This window comes from Geotrypetes seraphini, chromosome 5 (assembly GCF_902459505.1).
Source record: "Geotrypetes seraphini chromosome 5, aGeoSer1.1, whole genome shotgun sequence".
NCBI lineage: Eukaryota > Metazoa > Chordata > Amphibia > Gymnophiona > Dermophiidae > Geotrypetes > Geotrypetes seraphini.
The window spans coordinates 5317672-5338127 of record NC_047088.1 but is presented as its reverse complement, the minus strand read 5'-3'; the positions used below and the strand labels follow the sequence as shown (position 1 = coordinate 5338127).

The following is a 20456-nucleotide window of genomic DNA, read 5'->3' as shown; positions in this document are numbered from 1 at the left end:
GCACTATAGAAATAATAAACTACTGTTGTTTCTTGCCACAGACACTGATGTATTCAGATTTCTTTTTCTTGCTGCAACATGTAATTTTTTTATTTTGGGGGGTGTTGAGGTGCTGGAAGAGAGAGGAAGGAAGGAAAGAATCCCTTTCTTCAAACTAAAACTCCCTAGTTTCATCGAATAATTGTGTTCAGTTTTGCCCATTGGCTTTAAAAGATGCATCTGCTTTCATCACCAGACCATTCCAAAGCATCTGGGTTATGTCCTTCAGCAAACAGGAGTCAAACCCAAAACTTTGAGCTCCAGCCTGTTAGCTGTGAGCCTCCCAGTATTCTCTGTCTCCAGCAGAGGGTGGTAGCATCCCTGCACTGCTTTTCTCTGGTCTGATGACGCAGCTCCTAGGTTTACTACTATTATTTCTTGAGTGCTACCAGATGTACACAACACTGTACACAGTCACGAAGGAGATTGTCCCTTCTCAAAAGAGCTTACAATCTAAACAGACCAGAAAAAAAGGATGTGGGGATGGTTAATCTGCTGACTAGGATGGTAAGCAGTGGGGAGTAGGGTTATGAATTGAAGGCTATTTAAAAAGGTGGGTTTTCAAGCTACTTTTAAACAAGGTAAGGGGCATGATGGACAAACTCAGGTAGTTTATTCCAGGCAGCTAAGTGAAAGGAACAAACTCTGGAATTGGCAGTGGAGGAATAATGCTAGTCACCCAGTTGACCTTTTAAGATTGGAAGGAATTTTCAGAGTTTTATTTTAGGTCTGCATTTCAATTAAAATTTTAATTGCAATTTTTGCGCTATTAATAGTGTGTTTATTTTTTTTTCTCACTGCAGCTCCTGGTGACTCTGAGCAAGTCACTTAACTCTCCATTGCCAAGTCACAAGGAGCAGCAGTGGGGGAAAATATAAACATACCATTAACTGTGTTATTAATCGCAATTATATATTTTAATTGAAATGTAGCCATAAAAAAAATGAAAGATTGAAAAGTAATGATAAATACAAAATACCTAATTGAAAAATTACAGATTATAGATATTCTGCGTGTTTATAGTCTTTAAACAGCCTTATAATTTTCACAGCCTATTTTATTTCATTGCTTTAATTGCTTACCGGCCTGTGGTTTCTTACTTTATCTCTGTGACCACTTTTGTGAAGAGAGACTACATCCACTCTTCTCCAATCCCATTGAACCTCTCCTGTCTCCAAGGATTTATTGAACAAATCTTTAAAGGGCCCACCAGAACCTCTCTTAGCTCCATCAATATCCTGGGATGGATCCCATCCGATCCCATGGCTTTGTCTACCTTATATTTTTCAAGTTGTTCATAAACACTTGCTTCCATGAACAGTGTGATATCCACTTCATTCTCACATGTAATTTTGACAGCCAATAGTGGTCCTCTTCCAGGATTTTCATCCGTGAACATAGAACAGAAGTATTCATTTAGCATATTTGCTTTTTCCTCATTACTCTCTGTTTAGCAGTTTATCCCAGGAAAAGCAGACAGCATATTCTCACATATGGGTGACGTCATCCACAGAGCTCCGGTATGGACAGCTGCAAAAGCACATCAGCACTTTAAACACTTTAGAAAGTTCGCGACTGACTGCATCACACATGTGCGAGTGCCTTCCTGGCTGATGTAGGCGTGTAGCTCCTCTGTTCTTAGTTTTCCACGGAGCTAAGAAGTTGTGTTTTCAAACGTTCCTATGTTTTTGCCTTTTGCCTTCCCGCTCATGCATATTTTATTTTTCTTTTTTTTTTAATTCTATTATCTACTTTCTCTTGTTTTTTTGTTTAAAAAAAAAAAGAGTTTTGTTCATTTCTTTGCTTCACTTTTCCCTCGCGGGCATTCGGTCAGCGGGGTCTCTTCATTCGCCTCAGCCTTGGATTTAATTTTGGCTGTGATGGTCTCCCCATCAATGTCCTGCCCGTTCACAGGATTTTTAACAAGTGTGGCAGGTGCCGTCGGCACTTTTTCAACGTCGACAAGACATCGCCATCAAAGACATCGACATTGGTGTCGGAGGAGTTACGAAAGTGTCGCAGGTCATTATGGCATTGAGTCCATTCATGCCGACCTTAGTGACCTTTCTTGCGGCTCGCCTGTCTTCCATCAAGAGTCATGTCTTATCCAGGTCGCCCTCTTTGAGGCAAGCCGTGACACCAATGGTACCGGCAGAGAAGCCTAAGGTACCGGTGTCTTTGTTTCATGAGCCACCAGCTTTCCAGCTGGTGTCGCAGGTCACTCTGGCATCGAGTCCATTCATGCCAACCACTCAATCATTCCTGTAGTGCACAGGTGTCAAAAACAAGTCCCGTGGTCCGAATCCGGCCCGCCTGGCCATTTTATGCAGCCCACGGTGCGATAAGGTGTTTTCCTCATTGCCATCCCTGGGTGTTTTATCTTCTGGCCTCCTCACTGCTGCAGTCATTTGTGCACAAAGCCATTGGCGGTGGTTCCTTTCATGTCCTGCACCTCATCCGGAAGCCTTCCCTCTGACGTTGCGATGTCAGAGAGAAGGCTTCTGGTTCATGTGCAGGATGCGTGTAGTAGCCGCTCCCCGTGGCTTTGTGCACAGAAATGACTGCAGCAGTGAGGAGGAGGGAGCCGGCTAGTAGGTAAACACCGCCAGAGGGAGGCACCTAGTTGAGGCACAGAATGGAGAGAGGGAGAGGGGCTGTATTGGGACTCAAGAAAGAGGGAGCACAAACATCGGACAAATGATAGAAGGGAGGGGCATGAACTTAGGACATAGAATGAAGGGAAGGAGAGAGAGGAACATGAGCCATAGAATGGAAGAATGGAGAGAGTGGGGGAAAGATGTTGAGGTGAGGGAGGGAATAGAAAGGGAGAATTGGGTGTCTGAGAGAGGGAAAGAAATATGGTGCATGGTGGAGGGAGAGGAATCAGGTATAGATGCATGGGGAAGAGAGAGATATCAGACCACTGGAAAGGGAAGGAGAGAGATGCCAGACCACTGGAAAGGAAAGGAGAGAGATGCCAGACCGCAGAAAGGAAAGGAGAGAAGGACAGAGATGTTAGACCTCAGAAAGAGGGAGGGAGGGAAGGAGAGAAAGATGCCAGACCATGGGATAGGAGAGAAATTCCAGGCTATGGGAAACAGAGGAGAAAGATGCCAGACCATATGAGGGGGAAGGGGGGAGACAGAGTTGTCCGACTATGGGAGAGGGATGAGTTGGTGCACAGGGATGGAGGAGAAGGGGAGACAGAGGGAGGAGATGGTGCACAGCAATGGGTGCGACAGGGAAGAGATAAGAAGAAATGCTTCTTTTGAATAGATTAGAATAGGAGAGAAGAAAGAAGAAGATGGTACACATAGATAGATAGGAAAGGAAGACATGGAAAAGTAGATAGATTTTGAGAAGAAAGCAGAAAAATGGAATAAAGTTGAATGTTAAAAGTTAATGCTAAAGATGGATGTATTTATCCAAAAAAACAAGGGATTTAAGTCCAAACAAAATTGTCTGGGTGTAGGGAAATTCTCAATATAGACAAAGAAAACCCGCTATTCCCATCAATAGCTTTAAAATCTGGAAACCTTGGAAGCGCTATATGTTAAACAAATTTAAATTATAATAATAATAACTTTATTTTTGTATACTGCCATACCCCGAAGAGTTCTAGGCGTTTCACATTAGTTAGAGATTACAAGTGGTTACATATCAAATTGATCATAGCGTTGCGAACAGCAAGGAGAGAAGTAGGGGGGAGAGGAAGGAGACGGGGGAGGGGAGTAGATGAGAAGGGGGGGAGGAGGAGGATTGAAAAGGGGCATTAAGGGTCTTGGTCTCGGAATAGGTGAGTTTTGAGTAATTTTCTAAAGTCGAGGTAGTTGTAGGCCTTGAGGACCATTTGGGCTAGCCAAGGGTTTAGTTTGGCGGCTTGGAAGGCGTAGGTTTTGTCAAGGAATTTTTTTGAGTGGCATAGTTTTAGGGAGGGGAAGGCGAAGAGTAGAATTTTACGAGAGTTCTTATAGTTGTGGTTATGGGTGAAGTGAGGGGTGATGTAGCTTGGGGATAAACCAAATATTGTTTTGTAGCAAAAACAGGTGAATTTGAATATGATTCTGGATTCTAGTGGGAGCCAGTGGAGTTTGTGGTAGAAAGGGGTGATATGGTCCCATTTTTTCAGGTCAAATATGAGGCGGACAGCGGTGTTCTGGATCATCCTTAGTCTCCTGATGGTTTTCTTTGTGGAGCTCAAGTAGATGATGTTGCAGTAGTCCAGTATGCTGAGGATGGAGGATTGTACTAAGAGGCGGAATGAAGAGTCGTCGAAGTATTTTTTTATGGTGCGGAGGTTCCATAGTATCGAGATACTTTTCCTGACTGTGATATCGGTGTGTTTCTCAAGGGATAGATGTTTGTCCAGTGTTACACCCAGTACTTTTAAGGTTTGTTCGAGGGGGAATGTGGATCCTTTTACTTGAATTGTGGTGTCTTTGATTTTGTCTTTGGGGGTTGCTAGGAAGAATTTTGTTTTGTCTGGGTTTAGTTTTAGTCTGTAGGATAGCATCCAGAGTTCTATCTGACTAAGTATGCTTGTGAGGGAGTTAAGGAGTTCTTGAGTGAAACTGGTTAGAGGGATGACTATGGTAATGTCGTCTGCATAGATAAAGAATTTTAGCTTGAGGCTTTGCAGGAGGTTTCCTAGGGAGGTGAGGTAGATATTGAACATGGTGGGAGACAGGGGGGAGCCCTGTGGCACACCGCAGGAGTTTTCCCAGGAGTAGGAGAGAGAATTGTTTTTAAATACCCTGTAAGATCTGTTCCGTAGGAACCCGTTGAACCAGTTAAGGACCTGGCCGGCGATGCCAATGTAGGCAAGGCAGTCTAGGAGAATGTCGTGGTCGACTAGATCGAAAGCACTGCTCAGGTCCAGTTGTAAAATCAGGGCACTGGATCCCAGGCTGAAGAGTGTGTGTATGTGGTCTAGGAGGGAGGCAATGATGATTTTGGTGCTGTGATTGGAGCGAAAGCCTGATTGGTTGTCATTTAGGATATCAAATTTTTCTAGGTATGTGGTAAGTTCGGCGTTTACCACCCCTTCTGCTATTTTGGTGAGTAGCGGGATGCTTGCGATAGGTCTGTAGTTGGATGGGGTGCTTGATGGTTCTTTCTTGTTTTTTATGATAGGAGTTATTGAAATGTGGCCTTGTTCTGCTGGGAAACTGCCAGTGGTTAGTAATAGGTTTACCCATGCTAACATATTGGCTTTAAAATGGATTGGAGCAGTTTTCATAATGTTGGGGGGGCAGGTATCCAGTCTGCAGAAGGAATTGGAATATTTGTTAAAATATGTGTTGAAGGTTGGCCAGTCGATATTTGTGAATTGATTCCAGCTTAGGTCTGTTCTGGATCCTGGATCTGGTTTGGGCCTGTCTGAGTTTAGAAGGATTGGGAAGTCCCCGTGGGGGTTGGCTGGGGCAGATATCGATGATCTTAGTTTTTGTATCTTTGTGTTAAAGAAGTTTACAAGGGTGTTAGCGGTTAAAGTGGATTTGTTAACGCAGGTGTCGGTGAGAGTTTCAAGGTTGTAGAGGTCGTTGACCAGTTTGAAAAGGTTGCCTTCTGTCTCTCTTAGTGTGTAAGATCTAAATGTGCTCATAGTACTTCAAACAGGGAGCCTAACAGCGATATGAGGTCACTGACAATGAGTGGGTTCTTAATCACAGCACATCTCATTAAGCGCTACAGCTTCTATTATATTTAGCATTCTCCATATGGCTTTTCAAAAATTGAAAACAAAGCACTTATCTGAAGTATCCTCGGGCTCTTCCACCCAATGATATTCCCAGGGATACCATCCCCATTACAACACTCCCAATTCAAGATGTCCTTAGGCATCCGGATCCCATGCAACTGCTGCCCTTAGAAAGCTTCAATAACACGGGGCTCCCTCTTATCGGGGGTCGGCTTTCTCAGTTTTACCTAGACTGATCTTGCATATCTTTGGATCAGTGGGTGCTGGACATAATTCAGGAAGGGTACAAGATGCACTTTGTTTGTATGCCTCTGGAATTGTTTCTGGACTCTCCAGCAGGTCGGCTGGAAAAGGGGGTAAAGGTCCATGTTGCCCTGCAGTGTTTCTTGGACATCTGAGCAGTAGAGCCCGTTCTGGAAAATGAATTGGGCTTAGGCAGATGCTCCTTATGCTTCATTATGCCCATGGACGGCTTGGAAGAATGAAGATCCATTCTGGACCTCAAGTCGATCAATCACTTCTTGCAGATTCTTCATTTCCTAATAGATACCATACACATAGTCTTAACTGCTGTCTCTCCCAGGCTGTTTATGGGGTCCTTGGATTTCATGGAGGCTTGCTTCTATATTGCAATCTACCCGGAGCGTTGCAGGTTTCTGCTTTCCATGTTCTTCAACAGCATTTCCAATTCTCAGCTCTGCCCTTTAGGCCTGCAGCAGCGTCCTGTATTTTCACCAAGGTGATGGTTGTTGTAGCGTCCTTTCTATACAGCAGGGTGTCCAGGTCCATCCTTACTTGGATGGCGGGTTGATCCGAGCTCTATCTTGGCAGGAGTTCGAGTGAGCAGTGGAGACGATGGTGTCTCAGCTACAATGCTTGGGTTGGATTGTAAACTCCAATAAAAGCCAGTTGACGCTGTCACAGAGTGTCTGGGCCTTCTCTTTGGCCCCCTGCAGGGTGCTGTTTCTTCCTGAGCTAAGCAGACAGAAACTTCAGAAACAAATCGGAGCTTGTATTACTATTTAAAAAGGCTTACCAAAGACTTCAGTCACTTTCCTCACTGGACAGAATGCCAGGAAATCAAAATAGTATACAAATTAAGTTTTATTACATATATACAATATTTCTAGCCATAATCATTGATTAAGTACAGAGTTTGAATCAATACATTACCGGTTATTGCATCATCACTCTGTCGGGGGACCACGAACGAGAGGCTTAATCAAAATGTCATCACACAGCTTATCAGCAGTGGAAATGTCCCTGCTTTTCTTTCTAGGGGAAGCAGTATTTATCCCCCTCTCCTTGTGGATTGAGCTAACTGAATGCCGGGGTGATGTTTACCAATCAGTATGTGTTAGAAACTCTTAGCCTGCCTCATGAGCTGATTTCCCATCCCCTCCTTGTGGAGGATGTTTACCAATCTACTTCCCATCCCCTCCTTGAGGAGGATGTTTATCAATCTGACTACACATCCCCTCCTTATGGATTGAGCTAACTGAATGCTTGTGGATTGAGCTAACTGAATGCCAGGGGGATGTTTACCAATCAGTATGTCTTAAAAATATCTAGCTTAGCTCGTGTGCTGACAGTGACCTGCTCTCATAATAGGCAGTTTATCAGCAGGTGCTGAAAAACTTCTGGCCTTGCTCGTTCTCATAATACTTGTGTTTCCCTGTAACAGCTATCATGGATCCTAGGCAGTGTCATTCAATATTAATAATTCTTTCATACCATCCGTTTCACATTCGTATCACATTCGGTCCTTATTGAGTGATACTGCCATAGGATACCATCGTGGGCCGTGTTGATTTACAGCATAGTCCATAAACCACATAACAATTCCACAGGGACAGAACAAGTACTATTATGGTTAGTATAATTAAAGGGTGAATTCAAATTCCTTATGGACTGATTTATCATACGGGATCCTAGTATTATAGCTTTTAACTTTCCAACTTTAAATCCCAATTTGGAACGGAACAGTTGTTCTCCCAGAATACATTTGTTCTAAATCCTATATCAGGTGTTCAAACATAAGTTTGATTCTGCCAAAGAAGTGTTGACATATTGTGTAAGCATCCTGCAAAGGGTACTATCATTTTTGGTAATTTACAAATTCGCCCTTGCAATGTGGAGTCACAAAATGTTAAATTAAATTTAGGTGCCCAGAAAAATTGCTTCTGAGGTTCCCCTAGTATGAGGGGTAACACTACATATTTACACATAAACATTCAAAACACGGTCCTCCATATCTGCTCATTTCCAGTATAAATTTCCGTGGCATTAGTACATACTACATAAGACCTATTTACAGTAATATTCATTGGTGTTCCATTATATGTAGTACAATTGTTTGTAACAAAATACCTCTGGGTCAAACTGTTAAATTCTTCTGTTTGACAACACATGACTAGCACTTCTGCAGTTATATTCAAGGTAGTGTTTAGTCCCTCATATAATACGTATTAGGCGATTGGTCTAGTGTGTTCATTGCTTTTAATTTCTGTAATCCATGTACGGTCTTTTATTGTCACATTTGCAATGATACATCTGGAGTTAGCACTGCAAGTGAAGTTATCTTGCTTCCGATTCATTGAAGAATGCTTCCATCTCCATGACGTAACGACCCCTTCTTTAATTGTAATACGTCGCCCGGGGGCAGCGCCTCTTACCCCATACCATATTCCAAGGATTCCAAGGCACACGTATATCTGCAAGTTTCAGAAAACATTATTACTCTCTCAAATAACATTTCTCCTGAGGGACATATTCCCATTTTTCCACTCCCGGTTTCATTACAAGGAGAGCCTTATCTTTCCCGATTGCAATCACCTCCGCTGGTTCCGGAGGTCCTTTAGGATTGCTAATCCAGATTTTGGCTCCTACGTTTACGGTATTTGTAGCTCCAAACCCCCTTCCCCTCTTACAGTCAACTGAGAAGGAGGGGTTATTTCCCTAATTGGCACGATATAGATTGGTATCAATAACAATTGAGCTACTCGTTCTCCCTTCGCAATTATTACATCATTTTCTCCTAAATTTATTAATATGACTTTAACCTCCCCTTGATAATCAGCATCAATTACTCCCCCTAAAGTGATAATTCCTTAGCATATCAGTTTGTATTTGTAAGGGCATACCATAATACTGAATAATCATGTCTAAAGTCCTTAGAGTGCTCCATTGTGACGCAGAGGCACAAGGGAATGCTAGTAATAATCTACAGCAGTACATATATATTTACATTTACGACTTTCGGGTAACGGTCCTATGAAATCCATTTGCCAAATCTGGGCTGGCAAATCGCCCCCTGCCCATGTGCCCCATTACCTTATGTGGTACTTCCCGTTCTTGATATGTTGACACACCGGACATTTTCCGATCACATGTTTGATCACATTTATCGTCAAAGGAATCCCTCGTTCCTGAGCCCACCTGTAAGTAGCTTTTTCTCCAAGATGTCCACTTTTCTGATGTGCCCAAATGGCTGTACCTTCCAACCATTCTTCCACCTTAGGAATTTCATTAGTAGTTGTTACAGAAATGGTAGCTGCGGCATCTGCTTGGGAATTAAACAATCGTTCCAATGAATCAACAGGCATATGTGCATCTACATGAAATACTGACACTATTGTCTCCTGTACAATTTTTTCTATGTCTTGCCACAATTCTTTACCCCACAGTTCCTTAACCAATTATGGGACTTCCGCAAGACCATTAGCGACCGACCAGGAGTCAGTAAAAAGATATCCCACTCCCCATTTCACTGGGGATTCATGAGCATATACTGGCTTTATGATTTCCAGCTCTCCGTTAGGAATATTAGCTATTTTTTCGTGCAAAGTAGCTACCCCATGCTCACCTATTTTAGCTCTTTGGGAAATGTACCATTTCCATTTAATAATACTTTGTTCCTGAGCATATCCTACTCTATTTGACTTGGGATCAGACATTACCCATTGCATAATTGGAATTTGTGGTCGCAATAGTACTGTATGACCTAATGTTATTTGTTCTGTCTCAGCCAGCGCCCAATAACATGCTAAAAGTTGTTTTTCGAAGGGAATACCCGTTTCCCACTTTGTTTTTGCCATAATGACCAATTAGCATGCATTTGATTAATAATTCCACTTCCCCTTCTCTCATGGGCCACAAATCCACAGCTGTCTGTATGGCTAGTTTAGCATTTCCAAAAGCAACCTGCTGTTCTTCTCCCCACATAAACTCATATTTTTTACGAGTTACCTTGTATAATGGGCTCAGTAGTTGACTCAAATGTGGAATATGTTGTCTCCAAAACCCAAATAAACCAATGTATGATTGCATCTCTTGCTTATTCTTTGGAGTAGGAAAATCTAATATTTTTCGTTTTGCTTTCTCTGTGATTTCCCTAATATCCTCTATTCCACTGAATTCCTAAAAATTTTACCGACGTTGCCGGTCCTTGTATTTTTGTTGGATTTATTTCCCATCCCTTCTTTTTCATATGGTCAATTAATAAATCCAACTGCCCTTGCACCTCTTCCTTCGTTGTTCCCTGTATCAATATGTCGTCAACATAATGAGAAATTTGTATAGAGGTGAATTTCTGAAATTCCATCTAAATGTTCCGCTACTATTTGAGGACAAATGGTAGGACTATGTAACCATCCCTGTGGTAGCCTAGTAAAAGTAAATTGCCTCCCTTGCCATGGGAATGCAAATTGAGATTGGGCACGTTCAAACAAACCTGAAACCTACTTACAGGAATATACATTAACATTTTATAACATTTCCAATATTCTTTTATCGTTCATAAAAACTTATTTCAGACAATTTATCTATGTATCAATCAAGCTGCTGAAAAGTCCGCGGCCAGTCTACAAACAGTGCTGAGTTTGTCACTACAACAAAAGGCACATCCTTCCTTAACACGTCTCACAAAGCTTTCTTCCACATTCTTGTACGTTCGTTCTACAGACTATCTCCCTGCTTTTCACTTTCCAATCCCTTCTGATCTTACATTTCTTTTCTTTCACCATTCTTACAACTTTTAAAAATATAAAGAAACAAGGGGAAAAAAATTCAGGCTACATCAGGCAAACAGCTCCTAAATTACCTCCATTGTTCTTAACAGCATAGATCTACCCTGCAAAAACTCTTTCAAACTTAAATCAACGTACGCAAACTTTCTTTGTTTCCTGAACAGCAAAACAATTTTCAATTAACTTCAAGTACCTTATATTGGCTGATCGGAACTCCAAATAACATAAGGCTGGTAAAGTTTTATCCATAAACCCTTTGGTTCCTTGCTTACATTATTAATTTCATTACAAGTTCCTACATTTCCTTTTTCCTCCCCCTTCCCCCTCCCCTCTGCCTGGTAGTGAACAAAGGAGAAACTCAAAAAGCCCGCCGTCAAGCTCACATGATAGCATCGAAGGAGGAAAAAGGTGGGGGTGAAAATCCCTCCCTTTGCAGTTTGCTCTTTCAAACAAAGGAACTTTTACTCCATCATCCTATTTACTCGACCGCGCCTTTTCTTATATTTTGTGGCAGCAATATGAACTGCAGATTCCTCAGCTATCTTTTGATAGGCGCCTGTTCTGCTTTAATTTGTTCCTGAACTGCTGTTTGCAACCGCATGTGCACTATACGGTATGCAGAAGTTAATACACAGCTCCTTCGAGCCAAAGCAACTACATCACCCGATTTATCGGGGCATTTTTCTAAACTACATCACCCGATTTATCGGGGCATTTTTCCTAAACTTGTACAAGATCAAGTGGTTCTGCCCTTCCCAGAACCCAGAGCAACTACATCACCCGATTTATCGGGGCATTTTTCTAAACTACATCACCCGATTTATCGGGGCATTTTTCCTAAACTTGTACAAGATCAAGTGGTTCTGCCCTTCCCAGAACCCAGAGCAACTACATCACCCGATTTATCGGGGCATTTTTCTAAAGCTTGTACAAGATCAAGTGGTTCTGCCCTTCCCAGAACCCAGAGCAACTACATCACCCAATTTATCGGGGCATTTTTTTTTTTCTAAACTACATCACCCGATTTATCGGGGCATTTTTCCTAAACTTGTACAAGATCAAGTGGTTCTGCCCTTCCCAGAACCCAGAGCAACTACATCACCCGATTTATCGGGGCATTTTTTCTAAACTACATCACCCGATTTATCGGGGCATTTTTTTTTTTTCTAAACTACATCACCCGATTTATCGGGGCATTTTTCTAAACTTGTACAAGATCAAGTGGTTCTGCCCTTCCCAGAACCTTTTCCCATGACTCTGCTAATCCATGATTATTACCTAACGGATGTAGCGGTATATAAGAAATAAATTACATTACATTACATTACATTATTGGCTAGTTCTTGTGCTATCAAATTATACGGTGCCTCAGTCCAGCTGGGCACCTCTAGGTTCTTTTGAGGATTTCTCTCTCTTCCTGAACATTCCTGTATCACAAGAGCGCTCAGGTTTTCTTTAGAGAAATCCTGCCGACTACGCCAATTAATGTACAGTGGTGCCTCACACAACGAACTTAATCCGTTCCAGGAGCAAGTTTGTTATGTGAAACGTTCGTTGTGTGAAACGCGTTTTCCCATAAGAATACATTTAAAACACAATAATTCGTTCTGCAGCCCTGTTTTCCCATAAGAATACATTTAAAACACAATAATTCGTTCTGCAGCCCTACATTTCCCTCCCTCCACCTCACCTTGTATGCGGAGTCTGCCGGCCCTCTCCCTCACCCAGCCGCACGCTTCCAGAAAGCTGTGCACGCGCAGCTGCTGGAGTTGGTCAATGTTCTACTCTCCTGCAACTTCCGGTTTCCGGTTGCGTCAGAGGAGAAGATTGAGCAACAGAGCATGCGCGCGTGCGCTGCTCCCTGAAAGCGTGCGGCTGGCCGAGAAAGAGGGCCGGAGAACTCGGCATCCAGGGTAAGGTGGAGGGAGATGATGGAACAGTATTTCATGGTACAGTATTACTATTTGTTAAAAAGGAAATAATCTTTTGATGTTTTCTGGATTTTTTTTCGTTAGCTTAAACATGGCTTAACTTGCTGTAAATGGGTCAGGTCTCGTAAGATAGGACCAGAGAATCGGGTCTGGGTAAAACCAGGATTTGCAGGATCTCCAGGATCCTCATGGACTTGTATTGAGATCCTGGTAATATTGCAGGATTTCACGAATTTTCCAGGACCCTGGTCCACCTTAACAGCAGACCTCCTCTTTTTTTGATTGCCACAGCTGCTGCTCTGCATTTACTGGAGTCCCCTACACACCGTCTTCTCCTTCTCTGCATGGGTGCTGCTGTTCCCGGCTTCGGCGAGAGTAGTTCCGCCCCCCCCCCCCGGGCCCCTCGGGTGACTTCGTTGTGTGAAACGAAGTTCGTTGTGGGGAGCACGACAAAAAGTTCGTTGTGCGCAGCGTTCGCTGTGCGAGGCGTCCGTTATGCGAGGCACCACTGTATTACTATTTAAAAAGGCTTACCAAAGACTTCAGTCACTTTCCTCACTGGACAGAATGCCAGGAAATCAAAATAGTATACAAATTAAGTTTTATTACATATATACAATATTTCTAGCCATAATCATTGATTAAGTACAGAGTTTGAATCAATACATTACCGGTTATTGCATCATCACTCTGTCGGGGGACCACGAACGAGAGGCTTAATCAAAATGTCATCACACAGCTTATCAGCAGTGGAAATGTCCCTGCTTTTCTTTCTAGGGGAAGCAGTATTTATCCCCCTCTCCTTGTGGATTGAGCTAACTGAATGCCGGGGTGATGTTTACCAATCAGTATGTGTTAGAAACTCCTAGCCTGCCTCATGAGCTGATTTCCCATCCCCTCCTTGTGGAGGATGTTTACCAATCTGACTTCCCATCCCCTCCTTGTGGAGGATGTTTATCAATCTGACTACACATCCCCTCCTTATGGATTGAGCTAACTGAATGCTTGTGGATTGAGCTAACTGAATGCCGGGGGGATGTTTACCAATCAGTATGTCTTAAAAATATCTAGCTTAGCTCGTGTGCTGACAGTGACCTGCTCTCATAATAGGCAGTTTATCAGCAGGTGCTGAAAAACTTCTGGCCTTGCTCGTTCTCATAATACTTGTGTTTCCCTGTAACAGCTATCATGGATCCTAGGCAGTGTCATTCAATATTAATAATTCTTTCATACCATCCGTTTCACATTCGTATCACATTTCTCCTGGATCTTCCATATCCCTCAGCCTGGCATTATTTACAGGTGCTGGGGTCTATGACAGGCTCCCTGGAGGTGGTCCCCTGGGCCAGAGTCTCTCCTCTTTCGGTGGTCTCTGCAGTGTCATCCCCTTCAGATTCTGTTCCCCTGAATGGAACCAGCTTGCAGCAGTCAGGGGAGACTCTGCTTGGGTAAATCTTTTCAGATGATGGATGCTAGCCTGTCGGGCTTTGGTGCTCACTGTGAGGACTGTTTCAATTAGGGGCAGTGGACTCCATGTCTGAAGCATTGGTCAATCAATCGTCTGGAGCTTTGGGCTATTTGGCTGGCATTTCTTGCTCTCCTGTCCACTAGCAGAGATAGAGGTGCTAGTGTTCTCCAACAATGCCACAGCAGTGGAATATGTGAATTGCTAAGGGGGCACTAATAGTGCTCTCTTGGGCCAGGAAACTCACATGCTGTTTCACTGGGTGGAGTTACGCCTTCTGTCTCTCTGTGCAGTGCACATGGCTGGAATTGACACTGTACAGCTGGACTTCCTCAGTTGATTAGTCCTGAACCCAGGAGAATGGTCTCTTTTGTGAAGAACCTTTCCATCTTATCGTGCAACACTAGGGCCCACCACTTATGGACTTGATGGCTTCAGCCAGGCCCTTCAAGGACAGGCGCTTCTTTAGTCGTAGCACAGAATGCAGAAGTTTAGGTCTGGACGCCTTGGTTTAACCCTGGCCACCTCACGAACTCCTTTGTGTTCTCTCCAAGGCCTCTGGTTGGTCAGGCCATCCACCGGATAGCGTTGCATCCTGGCCTAGTGATCCTATTGGCTCTGGATTGGCCTTGTCTTCCATGGTATGCGAATCTCGTATGTCTTCAGCGTGACCGGAAGCTCAAGCTTTCTCTTCATTGTGATATTCTCAGTCAGGATCCGGTGCCAATGGAGAACCCATGGCGCTTTGGTCTTCCGGCATGGCATGGATCTTGAGCGCTCAGCCTTGATGGAGCGTGTTCTTCAGCTGTCATTTTGACACTTTTGAAGCCTTAAGAAACCCTCTACTTTGGCTACTTATGCCAAAGCCTAGAAGGCTTTTCAACAGAGGTATGCCAAGGACCTGGTAGAGCCTCAGCAGGCTCCTATTCCAATGGTTCTGTCTTTTTTGTCCGGCAGGCTTGATTATGGGTTTAGCTGTCTTCAGTGTCTTCTCCCCACTCTGTCTTCCCCATTTCCCTAGAGCGTCTTCTCCCCACTCTGGCTTCCCCATTTCCCTGGAGCGTCTTCTCCCCACTCTGGCTTCCCCATTGCCCTTGAGCATCTTCTCCCCACTCTGGCTTCCCCATTGCCCTTGAGCGTCTTCTACCCACTCTGGCTTCCCCATTGCCCTTGAGTGTCTTCTCCCCACTCAGCCACCGTGTCATTCTCTACACCAGGGATGAAACGTGTTCACCCTGTATATATACTATCTTCACTTACATTATTTATGATTCCAGTGTTTGTTTGTAACTTTGGTAACATCTTTACAGAAGTTCATGTAAACTGCTCTGAATTGACTTCCCCGACATTAGTAGTGGTATAGAAGCTCTCAATCAACAAACTTTTTTCAGTGAAAGCTGAAAGCATAACAAATGTAATCTGCCTATCAGCCTGGGAACATACTGGCCAATATTCAGAGTGATTTAAGCTAGCTGCAAATATTTACCATACCATACCTTTTTTATACCCCACAGTTATCGGCAAGGAGTCATTACGGCTTACATAAGATTAATAAGGATTTATAACAGTAACATCAAGGATCAGTTAATGTGGATTACAGTGAGAATAGATGTGTCTAGTGATTTCCTGATTTGAAGGTAGGAAGAGATCTGTCGCACTTAATCGATTAGCGCTGCTGAATATTTGTGGTTAGTGCCACATAAAAAGCAGTCCTATGTTTAAGTACTTCAGCTTTTGTGCTTAAGGGCTGAGTATTGCACTTAATTACATAAACTTTAGTGGCTAACTTGTAACTTAAATTAGATTGTAAGCTCTTCTGAGAAGGGGCTGTCTGTTGTATGTTAAGATGTACAGTGCTGCATACGCCTTTCAGCGCTATAGAAATAATAAATAGTAGTAGTAACTGGATATTCAGCCAGTGCCTGGACATGTCCCAGCATTGAATATCCAGAAATACAACTGGAAAGTGGAGTTAAAAATGCTGACTCTGGCCAGCTGAATAGGTACAAATGTATAAAAAGTAGAGCAAAATGTATAAAAAGGGACCTGGCCCCTATGGGTAAAAAATGTCAGTAAATGGGAGTTGAAAAGGGCTAGAAAGTCAATGAATAATTGTGATTTTGCAGCCTTTTTTGCCATAGCAGTACACAGCCTTCTAAGCATTCTGTGTGGTAGTAAGTCTCGTGATGGTGTAGCAAACTAGCAGACAAGATACCTTCTTTTCCTTCTTTTAGAGCTCTGTTTGACTATGACCGAACACGGGATAGCTGCCTGCCAAGCCAAGGACTGAGCTTTTCATATGGGGATATTCTCCACGTTATTAATGCCTCAGATGATGAGTGGTGGCAAGCAAGAGTAGTCACGCCGCATGGTGAGAGTGAACAAATTGGTGTCATTCCTAGCAAGAAACGGTGAGTGTACATTTTTGTATGCTGTTTTCTAGTGCTTGCTTGTTCTACAGTGATGGAAAAAAGTTCCCTCTCCCTTCCTGATTTCCCCTATTATTTCATATAGTTCTCGCATTTATAAAGCTTTACTGTATCAAGGGGACCCTCCTAAGCTTTCCACCAAGAAATGGGAATCTTTACTGGGTCATTCTCTAGATTAAGCCCAGTGGCGATGGACTTCCACTCGCTTCTTGAGTATCCATAGCGAGTAACCTGGTCGAGAATGGGTTTAAACAACTTTATCAATGGTACTTAACACCAGTAAGACTTTATCACATTAAAGCAAATAATACTGAGTTATGCTGGCGGAGCAGTGGGGAATGGGGAACTTATCATCACATAGCAATGCCCAGAACTAGGAGGTATTGGATTATGATATTTGCATGGTTGACTGAAACATGTGGGGGTCCCGATTAAGAGAGAGTTGGGCTGTAGCCTTCTGAACTGTCCGCAGGTGGGAATATCGCAAACTGGTTGCTCTTGTAATGGCAGTCAGACTGGTGTTGCCAGCTGCCTGAAAACAGCCTGAAACCCCCACTAGACAACAAGAGCAGCTTAAAATGGACTATTTTTGCCGCATGTCGAGACTCACGGCATTGTGCTTTAACAGGCTTCGGACTTTTCTGAAAATTTGGAATCCTTATATACAATGGTGCACCCATTTGGGTAAAATTTGTAGACTGTTTCCATGTGAATATACCCTAATTGTTGCTCCCAAGATCGCTGATGGGGGGAGGGGGAGACTGTTGGTAAATGTATTTATTGAATCTGTGAGAACACTGAACTGAAGTTAGAGTACAGATGTATATCGAGACATCATGCTGACAACCTTGTAAGCTATGTAACGAAGTATTTTCTGTTGTTATGTTGTTTAATCTGTTAAAATTAAGAAAATAAATATATTTAAAAAATCTGGTGCAGATTAAGAATCTAGTGGAAGCCAGGCCTCTTCAAGAACAGGGTGTGGTCCTTCTAGGACATCTGTGGGGAGGGTACAGCCTAGAGACTGGTGCCGCCCCAGTTAATTCTTTTTGTGCCTTGGTGGGTGTGCAGAAAGGCTAGCCTTTTTGGAGGGCTAGAAGGCTGGGTAATTCAAACACCATCAGCCTTGCTGGAGGGTCCAAGAGTTCCCAGTGAGATTCAGCAGATCCCCTTCATGACAGAACTGGTGGGAGGCAGGCTTCACCTATTTCACCAGGAGTGAACCCTTATTACCACCAATCAATAGGCTATGGAAGGGGTTCTGCTGGACTATATACTTGAGTTTGCAGAACCATCATTTCAGATGTTTTTATGGGGTCCCTATGGGATGTGACCCAAGCAACTCAAGGTCTGAATCCATTGAGCAGGTGCTGCTACAGAAGTGCAGACGGGGCTGTTGTTCAATTTATTCTGTCATCCCCAGATGAGAGGACTTTTGACCAGGTCTGGACCTCAAGGGGTCAGTGCTTCAAGAGACGCATCTATGATCTCAGTGGTTCCTCCCAGGAATTTCTGGCCTTTCTTGATCTTTCAAAGGTGTTCTTCCACAATCACTTCCTGCAATTTTGTGTCCTGGGACAGCATTTTCAGTTCAGAGCATTCCCATTTGGACTGGCCACAGCTCCTTCAATCTTTACCAAGGTAGTGGTCATGACTGCAGTGTTCCTTTGCAAGGAGAGGGGTTAGACTGAATCCTTACTTCAACAGTTAGCTAATGTGGGCCAGTATGGAGCAGGAGACCAGAAGGATGAAAGCTAGGATGGTGATCTTCCTGCAGAGCTTTGAGTATCTGGAGATACAATTCAATAACTATTGGGGTTGGCCTTCCTTCCACAATCTTAAGCATGCAAGCTTAATTCCCATCTTTAAAAAAATTAAGATTGCCAGCTATGACTCAATTCCATGGCAATAAACCTTGGAGATTGTTCCTTAGGTTAGAGCTCACATGTTTGCTCTGCAATCCCATTGGTCCCCACGGTCTTACTGGTTTCAGGTTTGTCTCTCCCTGCCTGTGTTGACAAAAAAAATCAACTAGCACAGTGGTCAGACCCACACAACCTGATGAAGAGAGTTTACATATTTGGAACTGCTGGATTGGATTGTTGTCACCAGAAATGTAAGACTCAGAGGCTGGGAATCCCACAGCTAAGACAGGCCGGCTCAGGTGCACTGGTCAGCCCAGGAGATTAAGCCATATTTGTCAGGCCTTGCTTCTCTTCCTCACTCTAATTCAGGGTTGAGTGGAGTGTGTTTTGTCCGACAATACCTCAATTGTGGAATATGTCAATAAACAGGGAGCTGCATGGAGTTGTATGGAAGGGGGAAGTTGGACCTGCTGGAACTCTCGGCCCATATAGTGACCAGGTGGACTTTCTCAGCCAGCAGAAGCCATACCCAGGGAAGTGGGATCACAGTCTAGCAGCCATTTTGCCTGGTGGTGGAGTAGTGGGGAGTGGCAGTGTTAAGCTTGATGACAAAGTACTAGATTTCCAAATGTCCTCATTTCTTCAGCCAGAAAAGAGTCTAGGTCAGTGAGGCTGGATGCCGTAATGCAGCCATATCTTGGGCTTCAGCCTCTGATAAGTTGGATGATATATATAGGATTGTGAGGTACCTATTATTAGTCATTCTGATCTTGCCAGATTGGCTTCGCTATTCTTGATACGTGGACCTTATTTGGCTCCTTGTTGGTCCTCTGCTGCTTTTGCCAAGAGGACTATGCGTCTTTTCCTAGGATCAATTCTCATGGGAAATCTGGTTCTTTTGTGGCTGATGACTTGGCCCTTAAAAGTCAGCAACTGAGAAGGAAAGGGCTGAAGGCATTCAAATCTTCCATGTTCTCTGGCCTTTGTCAGCATCTGGAGGGTGTTTAAGATATGGTGCAGACACTTCCCACTCATTTTGTCATTCCTACAGGGTGATTTAAATCGTAACGTAAAGTGTAATTCACTTGAGATCCAGTTGGCAGCACCGATCTGCTTCAAAGGCACAGTTGGTGGGACCTCTGTTGCAGTACAGATGTCGTGCAGACATATATCCTATTAAAAACTGCAATGCCAACCAGGAAATCACCTCTTGTCAAAAATATAGAACATTGCATCAAAGGTTTTATGGTGAGAATACTAAAAGGAAATTTTAAAATAATCCAGGAACGTAAGACCTTTGAAATCAAAATGATAAAACATTTTGACACCCACCAGACAGAACTCAACAAAGACTTGCATTACAAACCGTGAAATTTTTCTTCTTATTCCTACCCATATCTCTGTCTTTCACCTTACCCACCCCTCCCTCCTTCTGTGAAACTATTATTGGAATGCTTTGATATTTCACTTATATATACTGGTATTTGTCAACATTTGCTTATTTCTGATCTGAACAAGGACTCCTTCAAAAGCTAATCAAACAATGCACTAGCCCTCCCTTTTACTAAGCTGTAATAAGAGATTTCTACTGCAGCCTGCAGCACTAAATGCTCCAACGCCCATAGGAATTCTATGAGCATTGGAGCAGCGCAGAACATTTAGCGCTCTGCTCTGCCTCTACCGTGGCATAGTAAAAGGGAGGGGGTGGAGGTAAGTTAGTCCAATAAAATAGGTATTGCCTTTATTCCTTTTGTTTTGTTTTATTTATTGAAGAAGTATGTGGAGCAGTGGTTGGAGCTACAACCTCAACACCCTGAGGTTGTGGGTTAAAATCCCATGCTGCTCCCTGTGACCCTGGGCAGACTATGAGCCCACCGGGACAGACAGGGAAAATGCTTGAAGTACCTGTATGTAAACCACTTTGAGTGTGGTTATATACCTACAAAAAGGCGGTTTACAAGTCCCAATCCCAATTGGACTAACACGGCTATCGCAGGTT

General features: G+C 43.3%; 1 protein-coding gene across 4 annotated transcripts in view; it reads left to right on the top strand.

Annotated features, from left to right (window-relative positions):
• The window catches only part of DLG3 (discs large MAGUK scaffold protein 3), a 490171-nt gene that overhangs the window by 328119 nt on the left and 141596 nt on the right, over nt 1–20456 (top strand). For all 4 annotated transcript variants that reach the window (XM_033945041.1, XM_033945038.1, XM_033945040.1 and 1 more), the window contains one exon: nt 16398–16574. In XM_033945041.1, the coding sequence (XP_033800932.1) occupies nt 16398–16574 (177 nt within the window). The remainder of the gene's footprint in view (nt 1–16397; nt 16575–20456) is intronic.